This window comes from Anomaloglossus baeobatrachus, chromosome 2 (assembly GCF_048569485.1).
Source record: "Anomaloglossus baeobatrachus isolate aAnoBae1 chromosome 2, aAnoBae1.hap1, whole genome shotgun sequence".
Lineage (NCBI taxonomy): Eukaryota > Metazoa > Chordata > Amphibia > Anura > Aromobatidae > Anomaloglossus > Anomaloglossus baeobatrachus.
This window is the reverse complement of record NC_134354.1, coordinates 277301333-277314725: the sequence shown is the minus strand read 5'-3', so window position 1 is coordinate 277314725 and position 13393 is coordinate 277301333. Positions and strand designations below refer to the sequence as shown.

At 45.1% G+C, this 13393-nt stretch overlaps 1 protein-coding gene across 1 annotated transcript in view; it reads left to right on the top strand.

Moving 5' to 3' along the window:
- Nucleotides 1-858: 858 nt before the first annotated feature.
- Nucleotides 859-13393, top strand: part of KIF21B (kinesin family member 21B) — a 411687-nt gene continuing 399152 nt past the window's right edge. The window contains exon 1 of the mRNA XM_075335818.1: nucleotides 859-1243. Within this exon, the coding sequence (XP_075191933.1) occupies nucleotides 1203-1243 (41 nt within the window). The 5' untranslated portion in view covers nucleotides 859-1202. The remainder of the gene's footprint in view (nucleotides 1244-13393) is intronic.

Sequence of the window (13393 nt, the reverse complement as noted above, 5' to 3'; positions counted from 1 at the left end):
CGTGTCTGACTGCAACCAATCATAGGCACCGGTGGGCGGGGGAAGCAGAGAATACGAGATGGAATGAATAATGAGCGGCCGGCATTTTCAAAAGAGGAAAAGCCGCCGGAGCTTTGTCACAGCCATGCAGCGCCGCGCCGGTGATCGGTGAGTATGAGAGAGGGGGAGAGATCGACCGACGGACAGAAAGAGGGACAGAGCAACCAAGTGACAGAGAAAGTGACCGACCGATAGAGATTGAAAGACCTGCGTTTTGTTTGTCAAAAAAGCATGCGGAACGCAACAAAAATGCAGTCCAAGTGCATTTTGGATGTGTTTTGACCCACATCATTGATTTCAATGGGTGGAGAGTGCAGCTACAACACACAAAAGAAGTGACATGCTGCTTTTTTTTCCACAGCAATTTTTGGCAGCCAAAACGCTGCGTTTAAAAACGCAGCGTGTGCATTAAATTTTCAAACTTCTCATAGACTTTGCTGGGGAAGCAGAACACATGCAATTTTGCACTGAAATGCTGCAGTTCAAAATGCAGCGTTAACGCAGGAAAAAACGCAACGTGCGCACATAGCCTGTCCTGCCACCCATTTAATTCATTAAGAAAAATGAATGCGTTTTTTGGTGCTTTTTTCTGCCAGAAGGTGCAGATTTGATACAGAAAATGTCTGCACCAAATAGTGTGCTCTCATGGCCTGACACTGCCATACACTATACAGAAACACCACAAGACGCCGGCCATAATTCACACTACACCAAATGCCAATACATTGACAGCAGGAAAGTGCCCACCATTGTCCCCCATTCCTCACTACTGACTGCAGCACTATCCAGTGATGGAGGAGAAGCCCCTCGCAGTGATGCCCCCCATCAGGCCGGCGGAAGCCAGTCACTGCCCCCACATCCTCTGAGCCTTCCTGTCACACAGCTCCCGCTGGGCGCCCGCCATCCTCCCCTCTGTCAGCACTGGTCACCTTCTCCTCCTCACCTCTCAGGACCCCCGAGCCCCCCATCCAGCGGAAGGCCCGCCCCCGGAGGAGTGTGCTGGAGCCCAGCCGGTGGGTGTGCGCTGTCTGCCTGTCCGCCCTCTCTACCTATTGTTCTGCTCTGGATGACTATGGCATTGGGGAACGGACATGGGCACGGGCTAGAGAACGGATGGCAGCAGCTGTGAGCGCCTAGGGGACGGCGGGCACACACGCTGCATCATGAGCAGCCAAGGAGACTGCAGCGTCAGGGTGGCATTGAGGTAAGGGGCAGAGTCAGGATGAATGGGATGCGCATGGCTGATTGCAGCCGATCATGCCTATAGAGCTGGCAGGATGGCTGGGGAGCCGCTTAGTGATCGGTGCAGCGCCTCTGGGTAGCTATGTACGATCGTTGCAGCGCCGCTGGGTAGCCGCATAGCGATCGGTGCAGGGTGACAGCTAACTGACATGCCAGCTGTGCCCATGCAGTGCCATCCATTGGATGGGTGATGGGCTGTGCCCTCTGGGTGGGGCTGGAGATGCTGCCAGTGCGGCTGGATCCTTACTTCTTGCAGCACGTCCTGCTGTGTGCCTGTCACATGATGGATGACTGGCAGCAGCGTGACTAGTCTGGAGGGGTCACACTCAGGACAGCTCTGTCAGGCGACCCTGGACTTGCTGCATAGCTATACCTGGGCATTAAAGGGGTCTTCCACCCAAACAGCTCTCACCCTCCATATTTCCAGTGCTGACTCCCTGCTACTTCTTCATTTTCCATATTTTGGCTGCAGCGGTGAAGTCACGTTTATAACCCATATCACCACTGCAGTCAGTCACTGAGCTTAGAGACTGGCTGCAGCCATGATATGAGCTGTCAGTGAGGTGATAACACAGGAGCAGCGGCGCTGAGGCAGGAAGGTGAATATTATCCATTATTTTACATTACACAAATTGTTTGGAGTCAACTTTTCTAAAAAGTGGAAAACCCCTTTAACCCTGCTCATTCTTATATTGTATTGCTGTAGATTCTCCGCCCTATTTATGTGGCGTTGTGTCCTGTGATTCTCCGATCACATAGGATTGCTTGTTGTGGGACAGTTTGTCATTTTAATTTATCGTATAATGTTCTGAAAAATGGAAAAACCATTTGTGGATGGAATGTAGAAAAACAAAATGTAATTTATTCCCCGCTGGTCTCAACTTTCTAGCGAGACACAACACCCAGGTAATGAGCGTCCCGCTAGTGATTGGCCACAGTGCTGACCTATCTCAGCCGGGGATTGGCGGCAGCTGTCTGGTCCTGTGTCTTGATGTCAGTGCTGGAGCAGAAAAGAGAAACAGTAGAGATGGGCTGCAGCTTTGGAGCAGAAGTAGCGGAGGGGGGGGGGGGGGTTGGTTCCTGAGGCATCACTTTATTTGTAGGTCATGTCATTCTAGTATAACAATATAATAATATGAGTTGTCTTTAGTGATGGGTAAGTGTGTTCGACAATGCTTAATAGTCAATCGAGTATTATGGGTGTTTCAGTGCCATGCTTGAATCCCCACCCCACATGTTTCGTGGTTGCTAGACAGTCAATAAACATGTTGGGATTGCCTTCCATACACACTAATGCTTTAACCATGTTGGCTACTAACATTACTGTGATTGGCTGGCCGCATCTTGTCATCGGGTCTTATATGAGACCCAGGGGCGCGATGTTTCGTTTCTTTCATGTGGCACTAAAGGATGTTTTTAGCCTTGTTTAAATAATAAATAAATACATAATTTAAAAAAAGACAATAGGTCCCCTCTATCTTTGGGTAAAGCAGACAGCTAGGGGCTGGTATTATCAGGCTGGTAAGGCCCATGGTTATTTGGCCCTTCCCAGCCTAAAAATAGCAGACCACAGCCGTCCCAAAATTGCCACAACCAATTGCAGTGGCAATCTAGGTAATATTTTGGGAGTTGACGTTAGCTGTCTAATGTCAGCTGGCATCAAGATGCCATGCTTTAATCCTCACCCCTCATGTTTCGTGGTTGCTAGACAGTCAATAAACATGTTGGGATTGCCTTCCATACATAGTAATGCTTTAACCATTTTGGCTACTAACATTACTGTGATTGGCTGGCCGCATCTTGTCATCGGGTCTTATATGAGACCCAGGGGCGTGATGTTCGGCACACTATCCTCTGGATAGCTTAGATTAGAGCAAGGTTGGACACTTGTACCCTTTAGTTTCTTTCATGTGGCACTAAAGGATGTTTTTAGCCTTGTTTAAATAATAAATAAATACATAATTTAAAAAAAGACAATAGGTCCCCTCTATCTTTGGGTAAAGCAGACAGCTAGGGGCTGGTATTATCAGGCTGGTAAGGCCCATGGTTATTTGGCCTTTCCCAGCCTAAAAATAGCAGACCACAGGCGTCCCAAAATTGCCACAACCAATTGCAGTGGCAATCAAGGTAATATTTTGGGAATTGACGTTAACTGTGTAATGTCAGCTGGCATCAAGATGCCATTCTTGAATCCCCACCCCTCATGTTTCGTGGTTGCTAGACAGTCAATAAACATGTTGGGATTGCCTTCCATACACAGTAATGCTTTAACCATTTTGGCTACTAACATTACTGTGATTGGCTGGCCGCATCTTGTCATCGGGTCTTATATGAGACCCAGGGGCGCGATGTTCGGCACACTATCCTCTGGATAGCTTAGATTAGAGCAAGGTTGGACACTTGTACCCTTTAGTTTCTTTCATGTGGCACTAAAGGATGTTTTTAGCCTTGTTTAAATAATAAATAAATACATAATTTAAAAAAAGACAATAGGTCCCCTCTATCTTTGGGTAAAGCAGACAGCTAGGGGCTGGTATTATCAGGCTGGTAAGGCCCATGGTTATTTGGCCTTTCCCAGCCTAAAAATAGCAGACCACAGCCGTCCCAAAATTGCCACAACCAATTGCAGTGGCAATCAAGGTAATATTTTGGGAATTGACGTTAGCTGTGTAATGTCAGCTGGCATCAAGATCAAGGGTTAATAATGGATGAGTCTATCAGACACCCCATTGCTAACCCAGTAATCACCCCAAGAAAAAAAAACACAGGAAAAAATTATTATTTGAATAAAGACTCCCACACACAATCCCTTGTTCATCAATTTATTATAAAAAATATTCCCACAAAGCTCCTGCGTCATAGTCCAAGAATGCAGCTCCAGCAACTGAATAGGAAGGGCACATGTATAAGATTATATCCACACAGGAACAATTTTTTTAAACACATCCAATTGTGGAAATTATTCTTATTCCAAGATCTATTGATTAACATCAACTTTAAATGTAACTTTATTTGTGGGAAAACCCCTTTAAGATAATCATTTTTTAGAAAAATGACATACCGTAAGTGTTTTATTATATATTTTATTACAAAAAATAGTTTTCTTTTACATTTTTAAGTTATTATACTGACAAAACAAATCTAAATGCGTGTCATTTTATTTTTATGTTGAGCTGTTTTGAGGCTTTATTTTCGGTGGGACAATGTGAACTTTTCATTGGCACCAGATTATTCATCCTCTACAGAGGCAGTACATACTGACATACATCAGTTTGGACGTAGCTGATATGTTTTTGTTTTTTATGGGTGGGAGGGTTTGGATTTTTTTTTCTTTTAGCTTACAGCATAAAACTGTGCTAAGTATAGATTCATAAAAATAACTAATAAAAACTCATTTCATTCACACAACACCTAAGAAGATACATGTAACACATAAATCACTAACATTCCTGTACAGCTGTTTGCATAACTATTCATTTTGTTACATTTGGTAAACAAAAACATCTAGAGTTGGAGGTAACCTGTGACTATGCCTCTAGAGACCTGGGGCGCTATATATTTATAAGTGATTACCACCAACACAAGTACATGAGGAACATGCAGTTTATAACTTGTGTAACATGACATGGGCTTTGACCATTCATCTGCAATAATTGTTAGCCCGGGTTCTCATTCCTATGAACCTACATGGGGGGTGGCAATTCTATCTAATGAGTATTTTATATAATGTATTTAAAATCCTTATATGTGGGAAGTGAAAAGCCCCTCAAAAAGGTGAGAGAGGTAGGGCGATTGAATTAGAATCAAACACAGGGTTGGGGGATGGGCTGCACACAGGGTTGGGGGATGGGCTGCACACAGGACTGGAGGATGGGCTGCACACAGGATTGGGGGATGGGCTGCACACAGGACTGGGTGATGGGCTGCACATAGGACTGGGGGGTGCACACAGGACATTGGGGGGCACACTGCGCTGAGAGTTTCATGCAACTCTGGGGGAGAGGGTTTACAGAACTGGGGTGGGGAGGCACAAAGCACTGGGCAGGGCACATAGCAGCAGGGGGCCGGCGCTGGACTCACAGCAGCATCGCACTCAAAGCACTGGAGTGCAGGCGCCGGACACACAGCATCGGAAGGAGAAGGCGGGCACAGAGCTCCGGAGGGCAGGGGACGGGCACACAGCATCAGAAGGAGAAGGCGGGCACTCAGCTCCGGAGGGTAGGGGGTGGGCACTCAGCAGCAGAAGGAGAAGGCGGGCACAGAGCTCCGGAGGGCAGGGGGCGGACACACAGCATCAGAAAGAGAAGGCGGGCACTCAGCTCCGGAGGGCAGGGGGCGGGCACACAGCATCAGAAGGAGAAGGCAGGCACTCAGCATCAAAAGGAGAAGGCGGGCACAGAGCTCCGGAGGGCAGGGGGCGGGCACACAACACTGGAAGCTGTGAGGTTGCTGTGGGACCCGCCCACAAAGTAAGCACTGGCCGATGGGAGAACACATTGGTGCGCACAAGCAGCAATGTGTGGATTTAAAGGGTCAGCGGCCTGCAAAACTGCGGTGACAGCACAAGCTCTGCCTCCCCCAGGAATCTGCCCGGGGGCCGCATTAAAGGTCATGGCGGGCCGCATGCGGCCCGCGGGCCGGAGGTTCCCTACCCCTGCTTAAAGCCCTTCACCACCCAGCCCGTTTTCACCTTCCTGACTGGCCATTTTATGCAATTCTGTGTCACTTTGACAGATTATAACTCTGGAGCTTCAGCTTGTTTTTTCATGATATATTGTACTACATGATAGTTGCAAATTTAGCCTGATATTTTTTGCATTTATTTGTGAAAATATGGAAAATTTGGTGAAAATTTGGAAAGTTTTGCAATTTTCAAACTTTTAAGTCCTTAAACCAGAGACTTATGTCAGACAAGATAGTTAATAAGTAGCATTTCCCACTTGTCTACTTTACATCAGCACAATTTTTGAAACAATTTTTTTTGCTAGGAAGTCAGAAGAGTTCAAAGTTCATCAGAAATTGTGTAATTTTTCCAACTGAATCTACAAAACCATTTTTCAGGGACCACATCACGCTTAAAGTGACTTTGAAAGCTCTAGGTGACAGAAAATACCCCAAAATGACCCCATTCTAAAAACTGCACCCCTCACACTGCTCAAAATCACATCCAAGAAGTTGATTTACCCTTTAGGTGCTTCACAGGAACTAAAGCAGTGTGGAAGGAAAAAATTTAAATTTTACTGTTTTCTACAAAATGTTAATTTTGTATTTTCACAAGGGTAACAAGAGAAAATGCACCTAAGGCTATGTGCCCACGGGGGAAAGTGTCCTGCGGTTATATCCGCAGGACATTCCGCATGAGCTCCCAGAAAACCACAGCACATCTTTGTCTGTTTACATGCTGCGGTTTTATTGTAGAATGTCCTGCGGATATCCTGCGGGCATTCTGCATTGAGGATACAGTACCATGGCTTCAGCACTGCATCCTCAATGCAGAACAAGTGCTGCAGTGATTGGGGGGGTTCATACTTACCTCCATCACGCAGCACTTCTCTCCAGCGTCTGTCAGCGTCTCTACACTGTGCAGGAGAAGGTGGGCGGGCCTGAACTAGCTCTGGCTGTCACATGACCGGAGCTCGTGCAGGCCCCACCCACCTCCTTCCTGCTCATGGATTTAACCCCAAATTTTTCAAATTCACTAGGGCAACAGGAGATAATGGGCCATACAATTTGTTGTGCAATTTCTCCTGAGTATGACAATACCTTATATATGGCACAGTACAAAGTAAAAAAGAGAAGTGCCATATTTAACTTCAGATTTAGATTAAATAGTTTACGTAAGCCATGTCACATAGGCAGAGCACCTGAGGTGCTATAACAGCAGAAACTCCCCACAAGTGACCCCATTTTACAAACTGCACCCATCAATAAATTTATCGAGCAGTGCAGTGAGCATATTGACAATACAGGTGTGTCGCAAAATTTTATACTTTTGGGCGGTAAACAAAAAATAATTACATTTATACGACTGAACTGTAGTTTTAACCTCAGATTTCCAATGTTCACAAAGGGATTAGGTTAAAAAAGATCCCATAATATGTTGCACAACCTCTCCTGAATGTGGCAATACCCCACATGTGACTGTACAGTACTGTTTGGCTGCCCCACGGGGCTTAGTAGGGAAGGTGCGCCATTTGATTTTTGTAGCACAGATTTACCTAGGAAAGCGTGCGGACCATATTTGCAGAGCCCCTAAGTGCCAAAACAGAAGAAATCTCCTCAAGTGACCAAATTTTGGTAATTACACACCTCTGGAAATTCATCTATGGGTGTAGTGACGATTTTATCTCTGGAAAACACTCATGGTGTCAAAGGCAATGAGTGTTACAGAATTAAAAATTGCAAATAAGTCCTTGTTGTGCTCAGTACATTGTAGTGCCCATACATTGTACCCAGCTTGTGCTTCTGGAAATCTGCACCCCATACATTTAAGTGGGCTCTCCTCACTTCAACAATGCCAAACATGTGGATGCTAACTGTGGCTTAAGCACATTGTGGGGCTTAGAATAGAGTGGGCATTTGTATTTAGGAGCTAAGATTTTGCTGAATTTCTTTTTGTGCTACCAGTGATGGGGAAGCCCCCAATATTTCCATTAACCGGTGACGGACCTGAGTGTAGACTTGTGTTTTTGTGGGTTGAGCTGAATGCTATTTGGTGGAAATTTTGGTACATAACATTTTGGATCAGTTCACATTTATCCTATGCTCTATGCTGAGCACTTACATCGGGGTTTCCATCTACATCTCTGAAATACATGATTCAGGTGAAACCCGCAACATATTCATTCACTAATGAGGCAGCAGAGTTACTCCAGACTCTGTTTGACCTCTGTTCAGCGGTGTCCGTCTTTCCAATGATAAACAAAACTGTTGATGACCGCCCTTTTGGGTATACCGAAAAAGAGGTGTAAAAAGATGGACACCGCCGGACCACAGGCCAGATGTGATATCAAAGTGACTCCCTCTGTCTCATTACAGTGAATCTTTCATTGGAAATTGTGTAAATTACGTATTTCAGAGATTTTGTGCATGTGCCTACGATCTGCACTTACTGCGTCCTGGACACAGCATGTCTTCTGCTACGGAGACACAAGTATTCTCTGCAGGAGACTGCAGCTGCCCGTGCACATGATTAGGGTTTGGGGTGCTGTGGGACTTTCACTCTGTTTTCCCCGCAAAAACAGTTGCAGCTCTGCAAGCATAAATGGACATGCTGCTGCTAGGGAAGCTGAACAACATATCAGTTTACGATGCCGAGAAAAGAATCACAGTGGGCATGGGATTTTTATAAATCCCATCCACTGTGCTTGTACTGTACAACGCAGCATTTTGGATGCCGCGAAAACACGCTGCTTCCAAAACCCTGCTATTTCTGATTGTGGGCATGTACCCTTACACGTAATCCTCAGTGTAAGCGCTCAGTGTAGAGCGCAGGCTAAATATGAGCCACGCTGTACTGTGATCCTTTAGAGGCAGAATGAACAAATCAATAGCAGGTGGTGTACAACTAGCTTTATTTATTTTTTGCACTGTTCACCTTGCAGTATAAGTGATAGGGCAGCTTTATTTTCTGGTCAGTACGGTTACAGTGATACTAGACTTAGATAGTTTTTTAGGTTTACCTACTATCACACTAAAAACACTTTTTTACAAAATAAAAGTTTTTGCATCACTGAATCTTGAAGTCTATACCTTTTTTTATTTTTCTGCCAGCAGAGTCATGTGAGGGCTTGTTTTTTGCACATTGAGTTTGAGTTTTTATTGGTACAATTTTGGGCCACATAATATTATAATAGTATTTTTTGAGGGGTTTTATGCCGTTCGCCGTGCCATAAGAATGATAAGACAATTTTATTCTTGATGGAACTATGATTACAATAATACCTATTTGTATAGTTTTTTTTATATTTTTCCACTTTTGCAACATACAAACTATTTTCTAGGAAACAAAACTGTTTAATCCATTGCTGTACTCTGAGAGCTATAGCTCTTTTATTTTTTTGCTGATGGAGCTATGTCGTGGCTTGTTTTTTGCAAGACAAGATGACATTTTCAACGGTACCATTTTTATTTATATATGACTTTTTGAATACATTTTATTCTAGTTTTTTTGTCAGCTGTGTGATGAAACAACATATTTTTTGCTGCTTTTTTTTTTTTCTACTTTGTCCACTGAATAAGTTAACTAGTGTGACAGTTTTATAGATTGTGTTGTTACAGATGCGGATACGGATACCAAAGATGTAGTTGTTTTTTTTTTTTACACAACTATAACTAGTTGAATTTTTTTTTTTTGTACTTTATTTTAAGTTTTTTCTATTTTTACTTTTTTGTTTAACTTTTTAACTTAGCCCTTTATGGGACTTTACCCCACAGTACTCTGATCGTAACTGCAATGTTCTACAGTGCTCAATCACTGCAGAACATCGCAGCTGTCAGGGCTGCACAAAGAAAGACTGAGTGATCATACTGTAGGCATGATCGCTCAGGCTTTCAAGTGACCTGGGGATCGTCATGATGACCATGGGTAACCATGACTTCAATCGGGCCATCGCAATTACATCGTCTCAATCCTCTAAGTGCTGAGATCAGTATCGATTTAGGAGGTAAACAGTCAGGGACAGCGTGGAGACCGTCCTTGGCTGTGAGGGCTGTGGCTCAGCTGTCGGGAGTGACATTCTTGGTTGGGAACCACCCAAAAAATAGGACGAACCAATACGTTCTTGGTCGTGAAGGGGTTAAAGGGACTCTGTCAGCAGGTTTTTGCTACCCCATCTGAGAGCAGCATAACGTTGTGGCATAGACTCTGATTCCAGTGATGTGTCACTTACTGAGCTGTTTGCAATAGGTTTCTCTGGTGCAGATCTATCAGTTCTCTGAATGATGAGCCATGTCCACACCACTGATTGGCAGATTTCTCTGTATATTGTATATTGGTAGAAACTGCTAATCAGTGGTGGGTAGAGTTACACATAAAAGTTCACCGTCTATTGATGTTATGTGTTTAACTACTTATCATTATCACTGAAGAAAAATCTTAAAAACACAACCTTTATTGGTATAAATGCTTATTAAAAAAGAGGAATATCTTCCTATTTGGAATATGTATTTACAGCTATTATTAACAGAACAAACAATCACTAAAAAAATCTGCACACTTAAGGCCCCGTTACACGCAATGACATCTCTAACGAGATATCGCTGGGGTCACGGAATTCGTGACGAACATCCGGCCTCGTTAGCGACGTCGTTGCATGTGACACCTACGAGCGACCGCTAACGATTACAAATACTTACCAATCGTTGACACGTCGTTCATTTTCAAAATATCGTTCCTCGTTTAGGACGCAGGTTGTTCGTCGTTCCTGAGGCAGCACACATCCCTTCGACGAACAACAGCATTCCTGCGTCCCCCGGCAACGAGGTGGGAGTGACGTTCATGTGGCTGCTCTTCGCTCCTCCGCTTCTTTTGGTGTCCTGCTGTGAGAAGTCGCTGTGATGCCGCACGAACCGCCACCTTAAAAAGGAGGTTGTTCGGCGGCCACAGCAACGTCGTTTGAAAGGTATGTTGGTGTGACGCGTACCTGCGATATTGTTCGCCACGGGCAACGATTTGCCCATGACGCACGAACTATGGGGGCGGGTGCGATTGCTGCATATAAAGCGGCCTTTAGGAGGATATATTGTTTTCAACACCAGAGTTTTAAGGGGTAATACCCCTGCCGGTGAAGCAATATGCCCATCAGAGGTCTTCTCAGTGAAGATATTTCATCTATTGATCTACAGATACAGGTTCTGTGGTAATATAATATAATCTGCCCAAATCATATAGATTGACTCCCCACAAAATCCTTTTTCACTTTCAGCAGCAGGGCTATATGATGCCAATTGTTTAAATACCTGATGTTTCCAAAAAGAATAACCAATCACTAAGTAGTTCAATATTATTATGGTTCTGAGGTCAGAACGGTTATCCGACGTATCACAGAACCCTGCTGCATGTATATCTGAGTGCATGCAGCAGGTGAGTGCAACAGTGAGTACACCCCTCACATTTTTGTAAATATTTTATTGCATCTTTTCATGGGAAGACACTGAAGATATGACACTTTGAAACAATGTAAAGTAGTCAGTGTACGGCTTGTATAAGGCCGGGGCCACACGGGGAACTACTGCGATTCTCGCATGACACTCGGCTCACGCTAACAGCACAGCAGGAGCCGAGTGTCATGCGAGTGTCATTGCGACTGAGGTCCGATCATGCGATCAGACTACAGCTGCGGGGGGCGGGCCAGCACTGAAAAGGGGCGGGCCAGCGCTGAGAAGGGGAGGCCCAGTGCTGAGGAGGGGAGGCCCAGCACTGAGGAGGGGCGGGCCGGCACTGAGGAGGGGAGGGCCAGTGCTGATGGAGGGGAGGGCTGGTGCTGTGGAGGGGAGGGAGGGATTTATCTCCCTCTCGCCTCCATTTCCGGCTATTGCCATTCTCGAGCTGCACTCGCGGTACACCGGTGCACTGCGAGTGCAGTGCGATTTTTCCCTCGCCCCATAGACTTGAATAGGTGCGAGAGAAACCAGGAACGCATTACATGCTGCGACCATTTTCTCAGTCCGATTAGGGCTAAGAAAATAATTGCTCATGGGTGCTGACACATAGGCTAATATTGGTGCGATGTTTTATTGCATTCCACTTGCTCCGATTTTCATACCATGTGTCTTAGGGCTAATAGATAAATAAATTTGGTGTTCCTTCTAAATAACTCACACAGCCGTTAACCCCTTCACCCCTGGGCGATTTTCCATTTTTCATTTTTGTTTTTTCCTTCCCTTCTTCCGAGAGCCGCAGCTTTTGTGGTATACTGTATTATAACATTTATGCCATGTGTAAATAGAGCATAGAAGTAATATTAAATTGAGGTTACATTTAGAAAGCCTACAGTGGATTCCACAGCTTGGACTCATGGTGACCTCTGTCCTCAGCAGTGCTGATTAATTGTTAGAGGGATGGGAGTAGGTGGAGTGTGCTCATAAGCTGCAGTCTTCTTAACTCTTTCCATTAGGCCTCTTTCACACGTCTGTGAATATCGCGCATGTTTTTCACGGATGTATCAAAGGTGCGTATTGCCCTCCATGTACATTGTTTATGGCACACGGAGAATGGGAACTTTCTGCTCACCTGTCCCTGGGGTTGCTGTCCGTGGTGCTAATCTAGGGTCTCCAGTCCTGCCGACTCTCCGCTGCTGCTGCTTCCGGCCCGCAGTGGACTGAATATGCATTGAGCCTAATGAGTGGGGGTCGGAAGCAAATGCCAGCAGCGGCAGAGAAAGCAACGCTGGAGAAGGTGAATATAGAAGTTCTTTTTATTTCACAAGCAAGTGTGTTTTCTCTGGTGCGTGTCACACGGATCACATCCGTGTGCGGTCCGTGTGACACCCGTGTTGCCGGAGAGAAACGGACATATCTACATGTAGAGCACACGGACACACGTATGCTCCACACGGACACACCGTCCATGGCAAAACACGCATGTGAGCGCAGACCCATTGACTTTAATGGGTCTATGTGTGCCTGTGTCTCCAGCACGTGAGGAAATGGACCAAACACGTAACGGAGACACGGACGTGTGAAGGGGGCCTTAAACAGTTTCGTATTATTCCATATACAGCTATAATTGGCTGTCCTTATGGTGATACTTATTACAAAATGTTGTGGAATATCACTAGGATATGCCACCACTCTGTGATCAGTGGGGTCCAGCCACCAGAATACCCCCGGACACTGGAATTAGGAGGCTACAGATGATCTTGGGCAACAATTATAGTGGACAGATCTGTTTTCATCTTATATACACCTCAATCTTATAGCTTTAATATCCCTTTCATAGATGCAGCCACAGATGCCCTATACAGAGTGCTCACTCCATACAGGGATGAACAGGTATGAATTATTATAATATATATGATTGCACTCCAGTAGACTCTCCATATACATGGACACACTCATGCACACTTTCACCACACACATATATGCTCTAATACACATATTTACCATATAT